The 16,971-nt window shown below is 38.5% G+C and overlaps 1 protein-coding gene across 1 annotated transcript in view; it reads right to left on the bottom strand.

Moving 5' to 3' along the window:
* Window positions 1–16,971, bottom strand: part of EYS (eyes shut homolog) — a 1,726,005-nt gene that overhangs the window by 5,423 nt on the left and 1,703,611 nt on the right. The window contains exon 39 of the mRNA XM_059941649.1: window positions 402–563. Coding sequence (XP_059797632.1) covers window positions 402–563 — 162 coding nt within the window. The remainder of the gene's footprint in view (window positions 1–401; window positions 564–16,971) is intronic.

The following is a 16,971-nucleotide window of genomic DNA, read 5'->3' as shown; positions in this document are numbered from 1 at the left end:
TTTTTTGAGTTATAAATGTGGATGGATTTACTGGGAATATATCAGTCATGCCTTCCTTTCCTTTATCTTTTATATGCATATTTTGTCCATTTTGACATAGGACTATTATGCATAACTTCAACCTCTTTTTTTGATGGGATTGTTATAAAGTTGAGCATATGCTATATCTGGACTTTCCTAACTGTAATTCTAACAAAGCTCTTGCTATTTTGCTAACATTCATATTTAGGAGTCAATTCAAAGCATACATTTGCAGTGACCAATAGAACAAAAAGATCAAATGTTTACATATTTTATAGACTAAGTGACTTAAAAAAATACTCTATGACACATCACTTAAGAGCCCATTAGGAATTCATTAGAATTTTTTTTTTCCCCTGCAAAGATCTTGCCAACTTTACCTGACTGTGCTTGTAAGCGTTGGGCAACATAGAATAGGATGCCATCTGCAGTAAGAGGCTGGAACTGCAATTGAATATGTGTCTTTTTTCGAACGGGAAAGGAAGCAAAAGACATCCAGGATAATTCGTGGCTTTTGAAAGATGGATCACTTATAGACAAAGCTTAAAAAACAAAACAAAACAAAAACCTGAATTTCAAAAGTGTGTTGCTCATAAATACAATGAATTCACATAGTTTTGTCATTTAAGAACTTACCTTCCAAGAGTTGCTCCCAACTGAGCACATTGAACCTTGGTAACTCTGTTCTAATCCCACTAACTAGAGGCCAATTAAAAAAACCTTCTGCGCTCCTTTTGTTTGGTACTGTGTGACACAAATCCTCTGCTCCAGGTTGCATTATAGATAGACTGCAGATGCATAGATTCTGAGAATATCTTATTCTTATCTCAAAAATGTGAGATTCTAGGGAAAGTCTTACATTAAAAATGCTTACATTAAAAAAGATTCAAATAGGGGAAGATAGAAGGCATCACTATATGAATTATTCTTCAGTTTCTATATATCTGATTAAAATATAAAGTATAATCAAGTCAAGAGATATTTTAAGTGATTATATATATATTTTTTTATTTTTATTTTTTCTTTATTATTATTATTTTGGGGGGCTGCGTCTGGTCTTAGTTGCAGCATACGGGGTCTTTGTTGAGGCCTGCGGGCTTCTCTAGTTGTGGCATGTGGACTCCAGGGCGTGTGGGGTCCAGAGTGCATGGACTCTGTAGTTTGCGGCACGCGGGCTCTCGTTGAGGTGCGTGAGCTCAGTAGTTGTGGCGCGTGGGCTTAGTTGCCCTGCAGCATGTGGGATCTTAGTTCCCTGACCAGGGATCAAACCCGAGTCTCCTGAATTGGAAGGTGGATTCTTTACCACTGGACCACCAGGGAAGTCCCTAAGTGGTTATATAAATCAAAATAAACGTCAGTTTACTTGGCATTAATTTAGGCCCATACTTCTGCAGAAAGTGCTAACTCTTGGGTTTTACTTCATGTTAAGCATGAGAAAATTCATTTCAAAATGAATTGAAGTAGAATCATTTATACAGATTTATAGTCCCTCAGATATTACTTGTTGCTTCTGTGTATAACTGACCAGATGGGAATTATGAGACGAAGAAGGAAAGTTCTGAACATTTGGCAGTTTTTATCTCTTTACGGAGTCTGTATTCCTTCTTTCTTTCTCATTTTATAATGTGACAGTGCTTCTTAGCGTGTGTGCTGGCTCACCACTTACCTTGAGCCATTAATCTAGTTATTTTGCCTTTTCTCCCTCTGGGTCAGGCCTGTACTAACTGTTGTCTTTCACTTATAGGCTGATAGATATCTGGTAAGTGTTTACCCCAGAGGCATTTGCTGATTTTTAAGCAACTACATCATTCATTTTGACTTATTGCAATTCAGAACGGCAGAGGTTAGAATCACCCGATGTAGTTGCTAAGGATGCAAAGTCCTGTACCTCATTGCTAGAGCATCTGAATTATTAAAACTGAGATGCGGTCTAGGAAGTATATTTTAATAAACATCCAGGTATTTCTGACTTAGGTATCACCTGAACCATGTTTTCATAAACACTGAATTAAAGTTTACGAATACAGAGAAGGTTTAAAAAGTGTGTGTTCTTTTGAAATTATTTTTTTAAGTATTACTAAAGCAATACCTATGTATTATAAGTCATTTAAACAATACAGAAGAGTGTAAAGTAAAAAGATGAAATTTCATTTTTCTTTCTCTTCTCTTAATTCCCAGGAACCACTATTAACAGTTTATTGAATATTATATAGCCAGGCCTTGTTTTTCAGTGCACATACAATTAATGTGTGTGTATATCTACTATCTGATTTATTTCACATAAATGAAACCATATTATATATAAACTATACATAATATACTTGCCTTTTTTACTCAATAATCTGTCTTCACGAAACTTAGATGTTAGCGTGTTATGCCTATTGGTTCTTTTAAATACTTGCACAGTATTTTTAAAAGTAGACCTGGTTAAAAATAGTCCATGGTTTACCTTAGTGTTCATTCTTAGTGTACATTCTGTGGATTTTGACAAATGTATAGTGACATGTATCTACCATTATAGTATCATAAAGAATAGTTTTACTGTCCTAAAAATCTGCTGTGCGTCATTTATGTACCCTTCCCTTCTCCCCTCCCCCTGGTAACCACTGATATTTTTATTGTCCTCATAGTTTTGCTTTTTCCAGCATGCCATAGAGTTGGAATCATACAGTCTGTACCCTTTTCAGATTGGCTTTTTTCAATTAGTAATAGGTATTTAAGGTTCCCCCATGTCTTCATGGCTTGATAGCTCATTTCTTTTCAGCGATGAATAATATACCATTGTCTGTATGAACAACAGCTTATTTATCCATTCACTGACTTAAGGACATCCTGATTGCTTCCAAGTTTTAGCAATTATGAATAAAGCTGCTATAAACAACCGTGCACAGGTTTTTTGTGTGGAGATAAGTTCTTAACTCATTTGGTTAAATACGAAGGAGTGTCATTACTGGATCATTGGTAAGAGTGTGTTTAGTTTTGCAAAAATTGCCCACTGTCTTCCAAAGTAGCCGCATCGTTTTGCATTCCTGCCAGCAGTGCATGAGTATCCCTGTTGCTCTACACCACTTCTAGCATTTGGTGTTGTCAGTGTTTTTGATTTTTGCTGTTTTAGTAGGTGTGGTATCTCACAGTTGTTTTAATTTGCAGTTCCTTAATGACATAGGATGCAGATCATTTTCCTTATGCTTATCTTCTATCTGTATATCTTCTTAAGCGAGGTGTATGTTCAGATCCTTTGCCCATTTTTAAATTGGGTTTTTCATTTTCTTGTTGGTGAGTCTTACAAGTTCTTTGCATATTTTGGATAACAGTCCTCTCTCAGACATGTTTTTGCAGATATTTTCTCCCGGTCTGTGGCTTGTCTTCTCATTATTTTGAAAGTGTCCTTTGCAAAGCAGAAGTTGTGAATTTTAATGAAGTCCAACTTAATTCTTTCTCTCATGAGTCCTGCCTATGGTGTTGCATCTAAAGTCATCATCAAACTCAAGGTTATTTAGATTTTTCTCCTATCTTCTAGGAGTTTTATAGTTTTGTATTTTACATTTAGGTATACGATCCATTTTGAGTTAATTTTTGAGAAGAGGATAATGTCTGTGTCTAGACTTTTTTTTTTTTTGCATATGCATATCCAGCTTTTTCAACACCACTTGTTTGAAAGACTATCTTTTTTCCATTGTATTGCTTTTGCTCTTTTGTCAAAGATTAATTGACTGTATTTGTGTGGGCATGATATTTTATAGAATGGATATAGGATAGTTTCCTTAGCAGTTCCCTCACTGAAGGACATCTCAGCCATTTCTTCTGGTTTCGCATTCTATCTCTCTGGCTGCATGTGCCTCTGTCCTCTAAATTTTATAGTTCCTCAGTGCTTTCCTAGCTTCCTCCCTCTTTTTTTCTTTCTATTGGTGATCTCTCATCTAGTTCCATGGGCTCAAAAAACATATCACAGCTCCTTTAAAATTTATATCTGTCTAAACCTCTTCTCTGAGCTCAATCTCATATAGCCATCTTTCTCACTGATAACTTGTCCTGGATATCTCAGTCATATCAAACTTAACATGTTTGAAATTGTACTGCTCGAAAATATTCCTCCCCCAGACTTCCTCAGATCAGTAAATGGATCCATTATCCATTCACGGCTCCGTACAGAAAACTGGTAGTCATCCTAATTGCACTCTCTCCAACTTTTCCTCTGCCTTTACCAGGGTAATGCATCAGCAGGTCTTGCAGATTCTATCTGGATGATATATTTATGTCTGTCTACAATTTTCCATTTCCATTGCCACTATCCAGATTGAGGTCACTATCACCTCTTGATTAGACCATTGCAATACACTCCTAGTTGACCTTTCACGTCTCTTAACCCCCTCTAAATCATTTCACATAGTTGCCAGAGGAATCTTTTAAAAACATGAATTCATTCCCCTGTTTATAATCTTTAGGGATTTTACTTAGAATAAAATGCGGATTCTTTACCATGGCCTCTGAGGCTTTGCATGATTTGGTTTCCTGTTAAATCCCCAACATCATCCCCGTCTTCAGGTCCCTCCAGGTATTGTTATGCAGATGTACACTGCACAACTCCATGGGGTGCCATTCACATTTCAGTCTATGTGACTAGCGCTCCCTAGAGATGTTCAATGAACAGCCTGCATGATGGCCCTGTCTGTCCACTTTCCTCTTTGTTCATTAAAATCCATATACACTGGCCTCCTTTTACTTCTGGATATGTCGTAGTTTATCTTCGATTAATTTTAACCACTCTCATATTGATAGACACTTGGGTTGCTTAAAATTATTTTGTTATTGCTAATACTGCTGTAGTGAACATACTTGGTTATACCTCCCTGTAAACATGTAAGAAAGTTTCTCATGTGTAAATATGTGGGAAATAGAATCTCTGTGTCATAGTCCAAGTGCATTTTTAGAGTTAATAGATGCTACCAAAGTCCCCTCCAAAGGTTGTCTGCACCAATTTATACTCCAGTCTGCAGTGGATGACAGAATATGCTTATCCATATCCTCACCCACACTTGAAATTATTAACATTTTTAACTTGGGGCAATCATAGAGGATTTAATATTTATTTAGCATTTTGCTGATTACAAGTGAAGTTGAGCTTCTTGTTTGAGTATCGGACATTTGGTTTTCCTGTGACTTTTCTGTTCATGTCTTTTGCATGTTTTTCTATTGGATTTGAAGTTTTAAAAAATTATACTGTATACTAATCCTTTCTTATATATTTTGCAAACATAATCTCATCTCATTTTTCTTTCGACTTTGCTTATGGTTTGTTTTGTTATTCAAAAGTTTTATATTTTTATTCACCAAACTTCTTGGTTTTTTAAATTATGTTTTTTGCTTGTCATGTCTTGTTTTAGAAAGCCTTACTCAGCCCACAGTTACAGTCTCCTTTATTTTTTGTATTGTAAAAATTTTTATTTTTTATATGTAGTCCTTTAATTCATGTGGATCTTATTATTATGAATGGTTTGTAGTAGGGATAAGGCTTTATTTTATAAGCAGATAACTAATTTTTTTTAAATTAATGAATAGTTCATCCTTTTTATCCATGATTGGCACCAGGTCTTCATATGTTTTCATCATCTTCAAATTAATGTCTTGCATAGCCTTTTCTCTGCCGTCTCCTTTTTGAGAAAGAGTTTGTGGGAAATATTGATCCAAATAAAGAACATATATAAAAAACACCTATCAGACTAGGTTTTGTGGTGGTACCTATCTGGCTTTACTACTTTTCTTTGGTTGGATTGAACACCTGGGAGGTCTCAGGAATGGGAGAGAGCAGTCAAGGGCAGCATGATCAGAGGACCACCCTCTTTCCAAACAGCAAGGACAGGAATTGTGTCTTAGGAGGTCTCTCCTGAAACTGTTGTTGATCCTGGGCCAGCGCCAGAACCAGGAATTCTCTATGCACATGTGAGCTCATGGTAAGACAACCAACCACCCCGCCAGTGCTTCTCCAAAAAAGTGATGAGTAAGAAACAATATGTAAAGGTCACTGAACTAAAAATCAAAAGAAATAGATTTTATTAGTAGCTCTGGCATTGTATGTCTTGAAGAGATACTTAATACAGACATTTCTTTTTTTATATAATGAGGAAGACTTGCTTGACTCTAATAGCTTATTATTTAATTAAGTATTCAATCATATTTAGAAAGTGCTGGGAGAAGTAAATTTTCTAATAATGGCACACATTCAAAATATTGGTGTGAGATATTTAAAAAGAGGTACGTTTTTATTTACCAGGCTTCAAGGAGGGAGTAGAACAGGAAAAATACCTAAGTTCTATATGACTCAAATATTTCTTTTACAGGTTAAAAAAGAGGGAAGGGGAAAACTGACAGGGCCATACCAGCTGCTGAGTCATTGAGTAATTTCCAATAATTTCTTGTATGCGTACTAACTCCTGAAAATCATCAGTTTATGGTGAAGGTATTCCACATGTATTTTGAACCATAAATGTAATACTTCCTGATTTCCTTCTTCTAGGCTTGCTAACCACTGACAACCCTCCTTATCCCACCATAGGCAAATGTTTGTGCTAAGATTTCCACTAGGTTCCCAGAAGTAGACTTAAAGGATTTTGGCTGACTGTCAGAGGTGTAACAGTGAAACAAACAAACAAAAATTCCTGGTGCTTTCATCTTTGTGGGTAGAGATATTGAGCAAACTGAATAAATATGTAATATGCTAGATGTCGATACACCCTAGAAAGAAAAATTAGGGAATGTGAACGTAGGCTCAAGGAAGGTGATATTAGAATAAAAGCCTCAAGGGGAGGCCTATGAGGATCACTGGGGGGGGGGGGGGAGGGAATAACAAGGGCAAAGCCCCGTGGAGGGTTCTTGCCATGATCAAGGAACAGGAAGGAGTCGGTGTGACTGAAGGGCGATAAAGAAGAGGAGAGTTTTCAGGGAGAAGGTCAGAGGGGTTATGGGGACCAGATCACATTGTAAAGAACTGTGAAGTATCTGAGATTTTATCTGCTGGCAGGCTAATAAGTTAGTGTGCCAAATTTTCACGGATGATAGCAGAAAACACGAAACTCCTGGGTCAGAAACAAAGGACAATTTATTGCTCACAGTATTAGCCATAGCCAGGTGTCAGAAATTTTGTTTACTTAGAGAGGAAATCTGAGGTCAGAGACACAAATTTTTTATAATGGGCAGTGAGCATGCTGTGGTGCTCTGAAGGAAGGCACTGTCTCTATCTTCCAAGGATGTTTTTTACATAAACATACTGGAAAAGATAATCCGAAACGAAAGCAGCAGTGCCTGTGCTCAAAAATTGTGCAGAGGGCTTCCCTGGTGGCGCAGTGGTTGAGAATCTGCCTGCCAATGCAGGGGACACGGGTTCGAGCCCTGGTCTGGGAAGATCCCACATGCCACGGAGCAACTAGGCCCGTGAGCCACAGCTACTGAGCCTGCGCGTCTGGAGCCTGTGCTCTGCAATGGGAGAGGCCGCGATAGTGAGAGGCCCGCGCACCGCGATGAAGAGTGGCCCCCGCTCGCCACAACTAGAGAAAGCCCTTACGCAGAAACGAAGACCCAACACAGCCAAAAATAAATAAATAAATAAATAAATAATAAAAATAAAGGAATTCCTTTAAAAAAAAAAAAATTGTGCAGAAACCTGAGAGACCCATAGGAAATTGTCTACACATGGATGGCCCTAAAGTCCATCATAAAGACTTTGGCTTACACAGAATGAAATTGGAAATCACTGGCAAGTTTTGAACAGAGGAGTGTCATGATCTGACTTAAGTTTAACAATATCACTTTGGTTGCTGCACTGAAAGTGACAAAAGCAAGGGTGAAAATAGGGGTCTCCCTGTCAAAGAAGTGATTACAATAATACTTTTATGAGATGATGGTGGCTTGGATCAGAGAAGTAGAGTGGAAGTAGTAAGAAGTGGTCAGATTTCAAATCTATTTTAACGGTAGAGTTGACAAGATTTGCTGAAAGATTACATGTGGGAAGAAAGAAGAAGAGGAGTCAAGGATAACTGCAAGTTTTTTACCCTGAGAAACTGGAAGCATGATGTTGCCGTTAACCAAAATGATGGGGACTGTGGGAAGAGCAAATCTTTTGGAGAAGATGTGGAGCTCAGGACAGAGCTGAGATGCCTTTTAACCTTTCAAGGCGGTAGTCGACTAGGCTGAGATATGATCTGGAATTCAGTAATTAACAGTAGTTAATAAGTCAAGTGACAGAAATCAGTAAGAAATATAGAAGATCTAAACAACACAATCAACTAGTTTTATATAATGAATGTGAAGAACACAGCACTTTCCAATGCACATTCTTGTCAAAAAAACATGTGAAGTGTTTACAACTATTTACTATATACTGGGCCATCAGACAAGTCTCAATAAATATCCAGGGAATGATATTACATCCACGTGTATAGATTTGTACAAATCTACGATTCAGAGGAAAAACAAGCTAACCCTATCAGTAGCAGGTAACACTAGGCCTTATGATGATCAGTTTAATCTTCACCTCTGAGGCTTTTTTTTTTTTTTTTTTTTAGTGTACACCACATTTGCTGTGTCTGAGCTTACTTTTGAGGTGTTTAAAAGATCATTTTGTTCAATAGAAACAAGGACACTTAAAGTGCTGAAAGTGCTAAAAAAAACAAATAAACAGAAAAAACCCCAGGTATATAATAAAAACGAAAAGGAAAATAACTTTTAATAATTTATTTTGAAATAATTGTAAACTTATAGAAAAGTGGCCATAATAAAAAGAACTCCCATATCTCCTTCATCCATATTCTGCAGTTGTTTCTATTTTATTGAATTTTTTTTCTTCTCTGTTACACACACACGTGCACACACACCATTTATCATTATTAGTCTTTTTTCTGAAACTTTTAAGAGTAATCTAAAGATGTGATGCCCCATCCCTTCTAAATATTCCAGTGATTATTTTCCCCAAACAAGGATATTCTCTCATATAATTAACACACAAACCTCAAAATCAGGAAATCAACACTGGTACAATACTACCATCCAACTTACAGACTCAATTCAAATGTCATCAACTGCCCCAACAGTGGCTATTTCCATGCTGATCCAGGATGCTCTCCAGGGATATGTGTTGCACTTGGTTGTCATGTCTCTTCAGAGTCCTTCAATCTGGAACAGTTCCTCTGTTCTTATCTGTTTTCTAGGTCTTACATTCTTAGATTTTAAAAGGTGTTACATTCTTAGGATAACTGTCCACTTAGATTCATCTGATGTTTCTGCATGACCAGATTAAGATCATGTAATCTTTGCAGAAATACCAAAAAATGATGCTGTGCACATGAAGAGGTGCACAATGTAGACCCATCTTTTTACTGGTAATGCTGATTTTGATTGCCTGCACATATTTGTCTTTGACAGGTTTCTTCACTTTAAATTCTCAATTTCCATTTGCAATTAATTTGTATTTTGTGGGAAGGTATTCCAAGATTTTATCAATATCCTGTTCCTCAGCCAACCACCACCTTCACTGACAACTCCAGCTGGAATCAGCATTCCAGAGATTTCCCCCCTCCCTTCCTCCCTTCCTCCCCCCTTCCTTCCTTTCTTTATATTAGTATAGTTTCATTATTTTTATTCAGTGGGTTGTAATCCATTAATATTATAATTAATATAATTAATTAATTATAATTAATTTGTTTCTCTAACTCTTACTCATTTGACCAGTTGGAGCCCCTTCAAGCTGGTTCCTGCATCATTTTCGCTTGAGTGGGCTTCCTAGGAAACAGACTCTGAGGTGGAGATTTGTGTACAGGACCTTTATTGGAGAATGCTCTTGGAAATAACATCTGTGAGAGGGTGAAGGCAGCAGGAGAGAGAAGTTGGCAGCTTATTTCATGAGATCTCTGGAGCTGGGATGACCCTTCAGAGTTACTTCACATTGAGGCACGGTGGCCAGGCCTTTGAGGCACCCCTCTCCCCATTGCCTACACATCAAATAGTCATTGGATTCAGGCTGTCACTGGGGTGGACAAGGCAGTTTCCTTCAGTCCTGGGGAGGGACTCAACTTTAAGCTACCTGCAGGCAATTTTCCCAGCAGTTGAGATAGTGAGTACCTTCATTTTGAAAGGGGAATCTGCATTTTGCACCATAACATCCACTTCAAGAGGATTTAACATTGGCTTTTGATGGTACTATATTTACTTTAAGAATTAGAAAGTAAATTTCTTAACCCACTGATTATTGGTGCTGAAGATTATAGGAAATTTTTCAGCACTTTCAGAACCACAAAAATTCCAAAAAAGATAAGTGTTTATAATAAAGCATAATCCTAATTAGATTAAAATCCTATATTCTGGATGTTAATATGAGGCCTTGCCTTTTTTGTTTTCCAAATACCTTGCTTGAGGTGCTACACATAGGCTCACACCTCCCATTTCTCTCACTGGCTTGAAATTCTTGTAACTCAAAGCTGTGTGTTCAAGAATTTCAATGCCCTGTGTTCTTAGATAAGGGATGGATCTATTTTAATAGATAAGACAGATGAAGATCTATTTTTAAATGACTGTGCTTTTTTGAAACCATGAATAGATAGTTGATACCTTTTAGTGCTGAATTACGATGATTTTGTACATTAAATTTTTACAGCTCAAGTAGAGTACTAAAAGTTTTGATGCCTTTTAGATGTGAGTGGGTCTGCCCACAGAGACAGGTAGAAGCCATAAATGGGACTTCAAAGTGTTCTGATTCAGTGGGTAATATGTTCACGCTCATTAGAACAGCAAGACAAGGAGAGAAATAGGGTTCTATTTTTCCCTTTAAAACTGAACTTGATATTAAAAAATGATAATATATGCCCAGGTCCATGGTAATTCAAAGACAGCTCAACTGACGAATTAAAATTAAAGTATGCTTGAACCTAAGCAAGATACAGACTATGGAATAAGGAAAATAAATATAATGAAAAAGAAAAAAGCAGCTGCTGAAATATATTGTATTTGTAATTCAGGTATTTTCATATTTCCCTCTTTGATGTGCGCTATTTGAGAGCATTTTACCACTTTCAAAACCTGAAGTAAGAAAATGATGATGTGTTGACAAAGTTTGCTGCTCCTAATGCCTGCAGATCTGTTCATACCACCACAACCCCCACCCACTAGTGCTGCCTCAGCCTGAAGCCAGTGGCTTCCACCTGCTCCAGACAACCTTCCTGCTGGGGACCTCCCCCACCATGGCTGAAGCTCAACTGTTGGCTTTTCTGCAGAAGTATGGAGATGTCTCTTCCTTTTTATTCTATGCTTGTTTCAAGAGTATCCAATCAGTACTTCTTCAAACCTCAATGTCTTCCAAAATCTTTAGTAAAAATGACTCTTCTAGTATTTCTAATTGCAGCCTCCTCCACTTTCCCATGCTGAATTTGGGGTTATATAACTTGGGAGACAAATAGGCATAAAACTAGCAGACCAATCCAATTAGAAAATATCACCCGGCCCACAGATTCTGCCCTGCCCTTCCATCTGGCAACTCGGAGGCTTGATTAGTAGGTAAACTTGTCTGCCTGACTCTTTCTTTGAGATAAGTAATCCAGGAAACTTCTCAGTGTTACGTTTCCTGTTGTCTAAGAGTTTCAGCTGAGGCTCAAAACTGAAAACAATAGGTGTCATGTATACCCACAAGTCTGAAAAGAGTTTATGGACAATAAAATGTCACTATACACCTACGAGAAAAACTAAAGTTAAAAAAAATAATGACAACACAAAATGCTGGTGAGAATGTGGAGAAACGTGATCTCTCACACATGCTGGTGAGAAGGTAAAATGGTACAGACACTCTAGAAAATAGCTTTGCAGTTTCTTATAAAACTAAAATATTGCTTGTTTTAGAAATCTATGGATTCCCTAAATCAGATAGTGCATCACTACAATCCAAGTGTTTCCACCTCACTAATCAGCCCATTCTGCTTTCTTTTTCACAAGATTCCACTGGCCTGGTGGCAGTCAATGTCACAGTTGTTAAATAGTGGTAAATATAAATATTAATAGTTTCTTTGGGGGTCCTATTTATAATAAATAAGGCCATAAAAGTGATGGTCAAGAGTGAAACTTGTGTAATTTGGAAGTCACCTGAATTTTTAGCTATTATTTATCTCAGAAAACTATCCCTTCTGAAACTGCTCCTCCCACTGACCAGCCCTGAGGCTGTTGGCTGGAACCTCAATTCTTTTTTTTTTTTGGCCACACCACACGGCACCTGGGATCAGGCACATGGGATATTAGTTCCCCAATCAGGGATCAAACCCCTGCCCCCTGCATTTGAAGCACAGAGCCTTAACCACTGGACCACCAGGGAAGTCCCTTTTTTTTTTTTGAGAACCTCAATTCTTTATCCAAAAAGAGGGGTGTTGGTATTTTCCTCTTAATTAACCTACATTGATTAGTAAAGTCTCCTAAAAATGATTCATTGTCAGAACGAGGTTGTATGAGTTACTGGAAAACATGGACTTTTCCTAACCTCTAATGGGAGTGAAGGTGGGTGGGTTACAGTTTGGTGCACTGGTACTGCTGCAGACGGACCTTTTCCTTTATCGGTGTTCCTCCCCCACCATCAAAACCTCTGATCAGGTTCCAGCAGTATTGTCTTCTCAAATCTGGGGACCCAAATAGTTGTGTTCCCATTTGCAGTGTCCTATCACAGCACTCTTAACTCTCTTCTATAGTTTTTAATGCTTTATGCTCATACCTGTCAGAGGGTTTCTTTAAAATAAATCTAATTGTTGACTTTAGTCAATAACTAGAAATGTTGGATAAATTATTTAAAATCAGCTTTCTAAATAAATTGATGATCTGGAAAGAAAGAACACTCAGAGGTAAAACAAACAAAACCAAAACCAAAACCAACCAAACAAACAAAAAACAAAGTGAAAAAAGGGAAATAGAAGCTAAATAAATATGATGATAAAGCCAGATTTTGCCTGGAGGGTATTTGTCAAACTTGCCAAACCCAAGCTTCAGCATTCAACTCTTCAAGGAAAAAATAAATTATACTATAAATTAAATGCTGCAGATATTAAAAAGATAATCAGAGGTTCTAACGGGCAACTTTGTAGCAATAAATTTGAAGATTTAAGAGAAATCAATGACTTCCTAAAGAATTACAGCTTATAAAAATGGAATTAAGGAGAAATTTTAAAAAATACATGGATATGCCTATAAGAATAAAAGCAATTGTATCAGTTATCAAAATTTTCCCACAAGGACACACCAGGCCAAGATGATTATATTAGCAAGTTCTACAAATTATTTTAAGAAAAATAATTACCATCTTACACAAACTCTTCCACATATATAGAAGGAGATAATACTCTATGATTCATATTTTGAGTATAGAATAAGCTTGATATAAAACCCTGTGAAGGTCAGTATGAGAAAAGAAAATTATAGAGCGATCTCACTTGTACACATAGCCATAGAATTCTATCAAACAGAATCCAACTCCCTGTGTAAAAAAGATATGTCATAACCAAATTGAGTTTATCTCAGGGTTGCAAGTTTAATTTATCATTAGGAAATCAACCAACATAATTGACCATATTAAAGGAGAAAAATCACATGATTATCTCATTTGATCCAAGAATATTTGATAAAATTCAACATCCAATTAATGATGAAAACTCTTAACAAATTAGGACTAGCATTTTGTTTCCTAGTAAAGGGGATCTACAAAATACCTACAGAAAACAGTTACCATAATTAATCCTGAAATGTTAAAAGCATCCTCTTTAAGATGAAGAACAAGATGTGTGCCCACAGTTATCACTTCTCTTCAGGATTAAACATGACTTTAGTCACTACCATAAGGCAAGAAAAAGAAATAATATGAAGGGGGGGACCTTCAAGATGGCAGAGGAGTAAGACGTGGAGATCACCTTCCTCCCAACAAATACATCAGAAATACATCTACATGTGGAACAACTCCTACAGAACACCTACTGAACGCTGGCAGAAGACCTCAGACTTCCCAAAAGACAAGAAACTCCCCACGTACCTGGGTAGGGCAAAAGAAAAAAGGAAACACAGAGACAAAAGAATAGGGATGGGACCTGCACTGCTGGGAGGGAGCTGTGAAGGAGGAAAAGTTTCCACACGTTAGGAAGCCCCTTCACTGGTGGAGACGGGGGGTGGGTGAGGGGGAGAAGATTCAGAGCCATGGAGGAGAGCGCAGCAACAGGGGTGGGGAGGGCAAAGCGGAGAGATTTCCGCACAGAGGATTGGTGCCGACCAGCACTCACCAGCCTGAGAGGCTTGTCTGCTCACCCACTGGGACGTGTGAGGGCTGGGAGCTGAGGCTTGGACTCTGGAGGTCAGATCCCAGGGAGAGGATTGGGGTTGGCTGTGTGAACACAGCCTGAAGGGGGCTAGTGCACCACAGCTAGACGGGAGGGAGTCCAGGAAAAAGTCTGGACCTGCTTAAAGACAAGAGACCATTGTTTCCGGGTGCTCAAAGAGAGGGGATTCCTTCCCCATGTGCCCACAGAAGGCAGAGCACTGCCTAAATGAACTCCAGAAATGGGAGTGAGCCACGGCTGTCAGCTCGGACCCCAGAGACGGGCATGAAATGCTAACGTTACTGCTGCTGCCACCAAGAAGCCTGTGTGCAAGCACAGGTCACTATCCACACCCCTCCAGGAGCCTGTGCAGCCCGCCACTGCCAGGGTCCCATGATCTAGAGACAACTTCCCTGGGAGAACACATGGCACACCTCAGGCTGTTGCTGCATTATGCTGGCCTCTGCTGCCACAGGCTCACCCCCAGTCCAATTATGACTACCGTACCCCTCACTCCCCCTGGCCTGAAGGAGCAAGAGCCCCCTAATTAGCCGCTGCTTTAACCCACTCCTGTCTGGGCGGAGAACAGATGCCTGAGGGCAACCTACATGCAGAGCTGGGGCTAAAACAAAAGCTGAACCCCAGGAGCTGTGCGAACAAAGAATAGAAAGGGAAATTTCTCCATGCAGCATCAGGAGCAGTGGATTAAATCCCCACAATCAACTGATGTACCCTGTATTGGTAGAATACCTGAATACACAATGAATTGTCCCAAAACTGAGGTGGTGGACATTGGGAGCAACTGTAGACTTGGGGTTTGCTGTCTGTGACTGATTTGTTTCTGATTTTTATGTCTATCTTAGTTTAGTTCTAAGCGCTTGTTATTGCTGGTGGATTTTTTTATTGGTTTGGTTGCTCTCTTCTTTTTTATTTATTTTAATAATTAAAAAAATTTTTTTTAAAATTTATTTATTTATTTATTTATTTATTGTCTACCTTTTCTTCTGACCTGCGTGGCTGACAGGGTCTTGGTGCTATGCCCGGGTGCTGGCCCTGAGCCTCCGAAGTGGGAGAGCTGAGTCCAAGATGTTGGACCACCAGAGACCTCCCAACTCCATGTAATATCAATTAGTGAGAGCTCTCCCAGAGACCTCTGTCTCAACACGAAGACCCAGCTTCACCCAACGGCCAGCAAGCTCCAGTGCTGGATGCCCCATGCCAAACAACTAGCAAGACAGGAACACAACTCAACCCATTAGCAGAGAGGCTGCCTAAAATCATACGAAGTTCACAGACACCCCAAAACACACCACCGGATGTGGCCCTGCCCACCAGAAAAACAAGATCCAGCCTCACCCACCAGAACAGAGGCACCAGTCCCCTCCACCAGGACCCTACACAAGCCACTGACCAACATCACCCACAGGGGGGGCAGACACAAAAAACAACTGGAACTAGGAACCTGCAGCCTGCAAAAAGGAGACCCCAAACACAGTGAGTTAAACAAAATGAGAAGAAAGAGAAATATGCAGCAGATGAAGGAGCAAGGTAAAAACAAACAGACCAAACAAATGAAGAGGAAATAGGCAGAGTACCTGAAAAACAATTCAGAGTAATGATAGTAAAGATGATCCAAAATCTTGGAAATAGAATGGAGAAAATATAAGAAACGCTTAACAAGGACCTAGAAGAATGAAAGAGTAAACAAACAATCATGAACAACACTATAAATGAAATTAAAAATTCTCTAGAAGGAATCAATAGCAGAATAACTGAGGCAGAAGACTGGATAAGTGACCTGGAAGATAAAATAGTGGAAAGAGCTACCACAGAGCAGAATAAAGAAAAAAGAATGAAAAGAATTGAGCACAGTCTCAGAGACTTCTGGGACAACATTAAATGCACCAACAATTGAATTATAGGGGTTCCAGAAGAAGAGAGAAAGAAAGGGTCTGAGAAAATGTTTGAAGAGATTATAGTTGAAAACTTCCCTAACATGGGAAAGGAAATAGTAAATCAAGTCCAGGAAGCACAGAGAGTCCCATACAGGATAAATCCAAGGAGAAACACACCAAGACACATATTAATCAAACTATCAAAAATCAAATATAAAGAAAAAAAAATAAAAGCAGCAAGGGAAAAGCAACAAATTACATACAAGGGAATCCCCATAAAGGTAACAGCTAATCTTTCAGCAGAAACTCTGCAGGCCAGAGGGAGTGGCAGGACATATTTAAAGTCATGAAAGGGAAAAACCTACAACCAAGATTACTCTACCCAGAAAGCATCTCATTCAGATTCGAAGGATAAATTAAGACCTTTACAGGCAAGCAAAAGTTAAGAGAATTCAGCACCACCAAACCAGTTTTACAGCAATTGCTAAAGGAACTTCTCTAGGTGTGAAACACAAGAGAAGGAAAAGACCTACAAAAACAAACCCAAAACAATTAAGAAAATGGTAATAGGAACATACATATCAATAATTACCTGAAATGTAACTGGATTAAATGCTCCAACCAAAAGACATAGACGGCTGAATGGATACAAAAACAAGACCCATATGTATGCTGTCTACAAGAGACCCACTTCAGACCTAGAGACACATACAGACTGAAAGTGAGGGGATGGAAAA

This window comes from Balaenoptera ricei, chromosome 12 (assembly GCF_028023285.1).
Source record: "Balaenoptera ricei isolate mBalRic1 chromosome 12, mBalRic1.hap2, whole genome shotgun sequence".
Lineage (NCBI taxonomy): Eukaryota > Metazoa > Chordata > Mammalia > Artiodactyla > Balaenopteridae > Balaenoptera > Balaenoptera ricei.
This window is presented reverse-complemented; position numbering and strand designations above follow the sequence as displayed.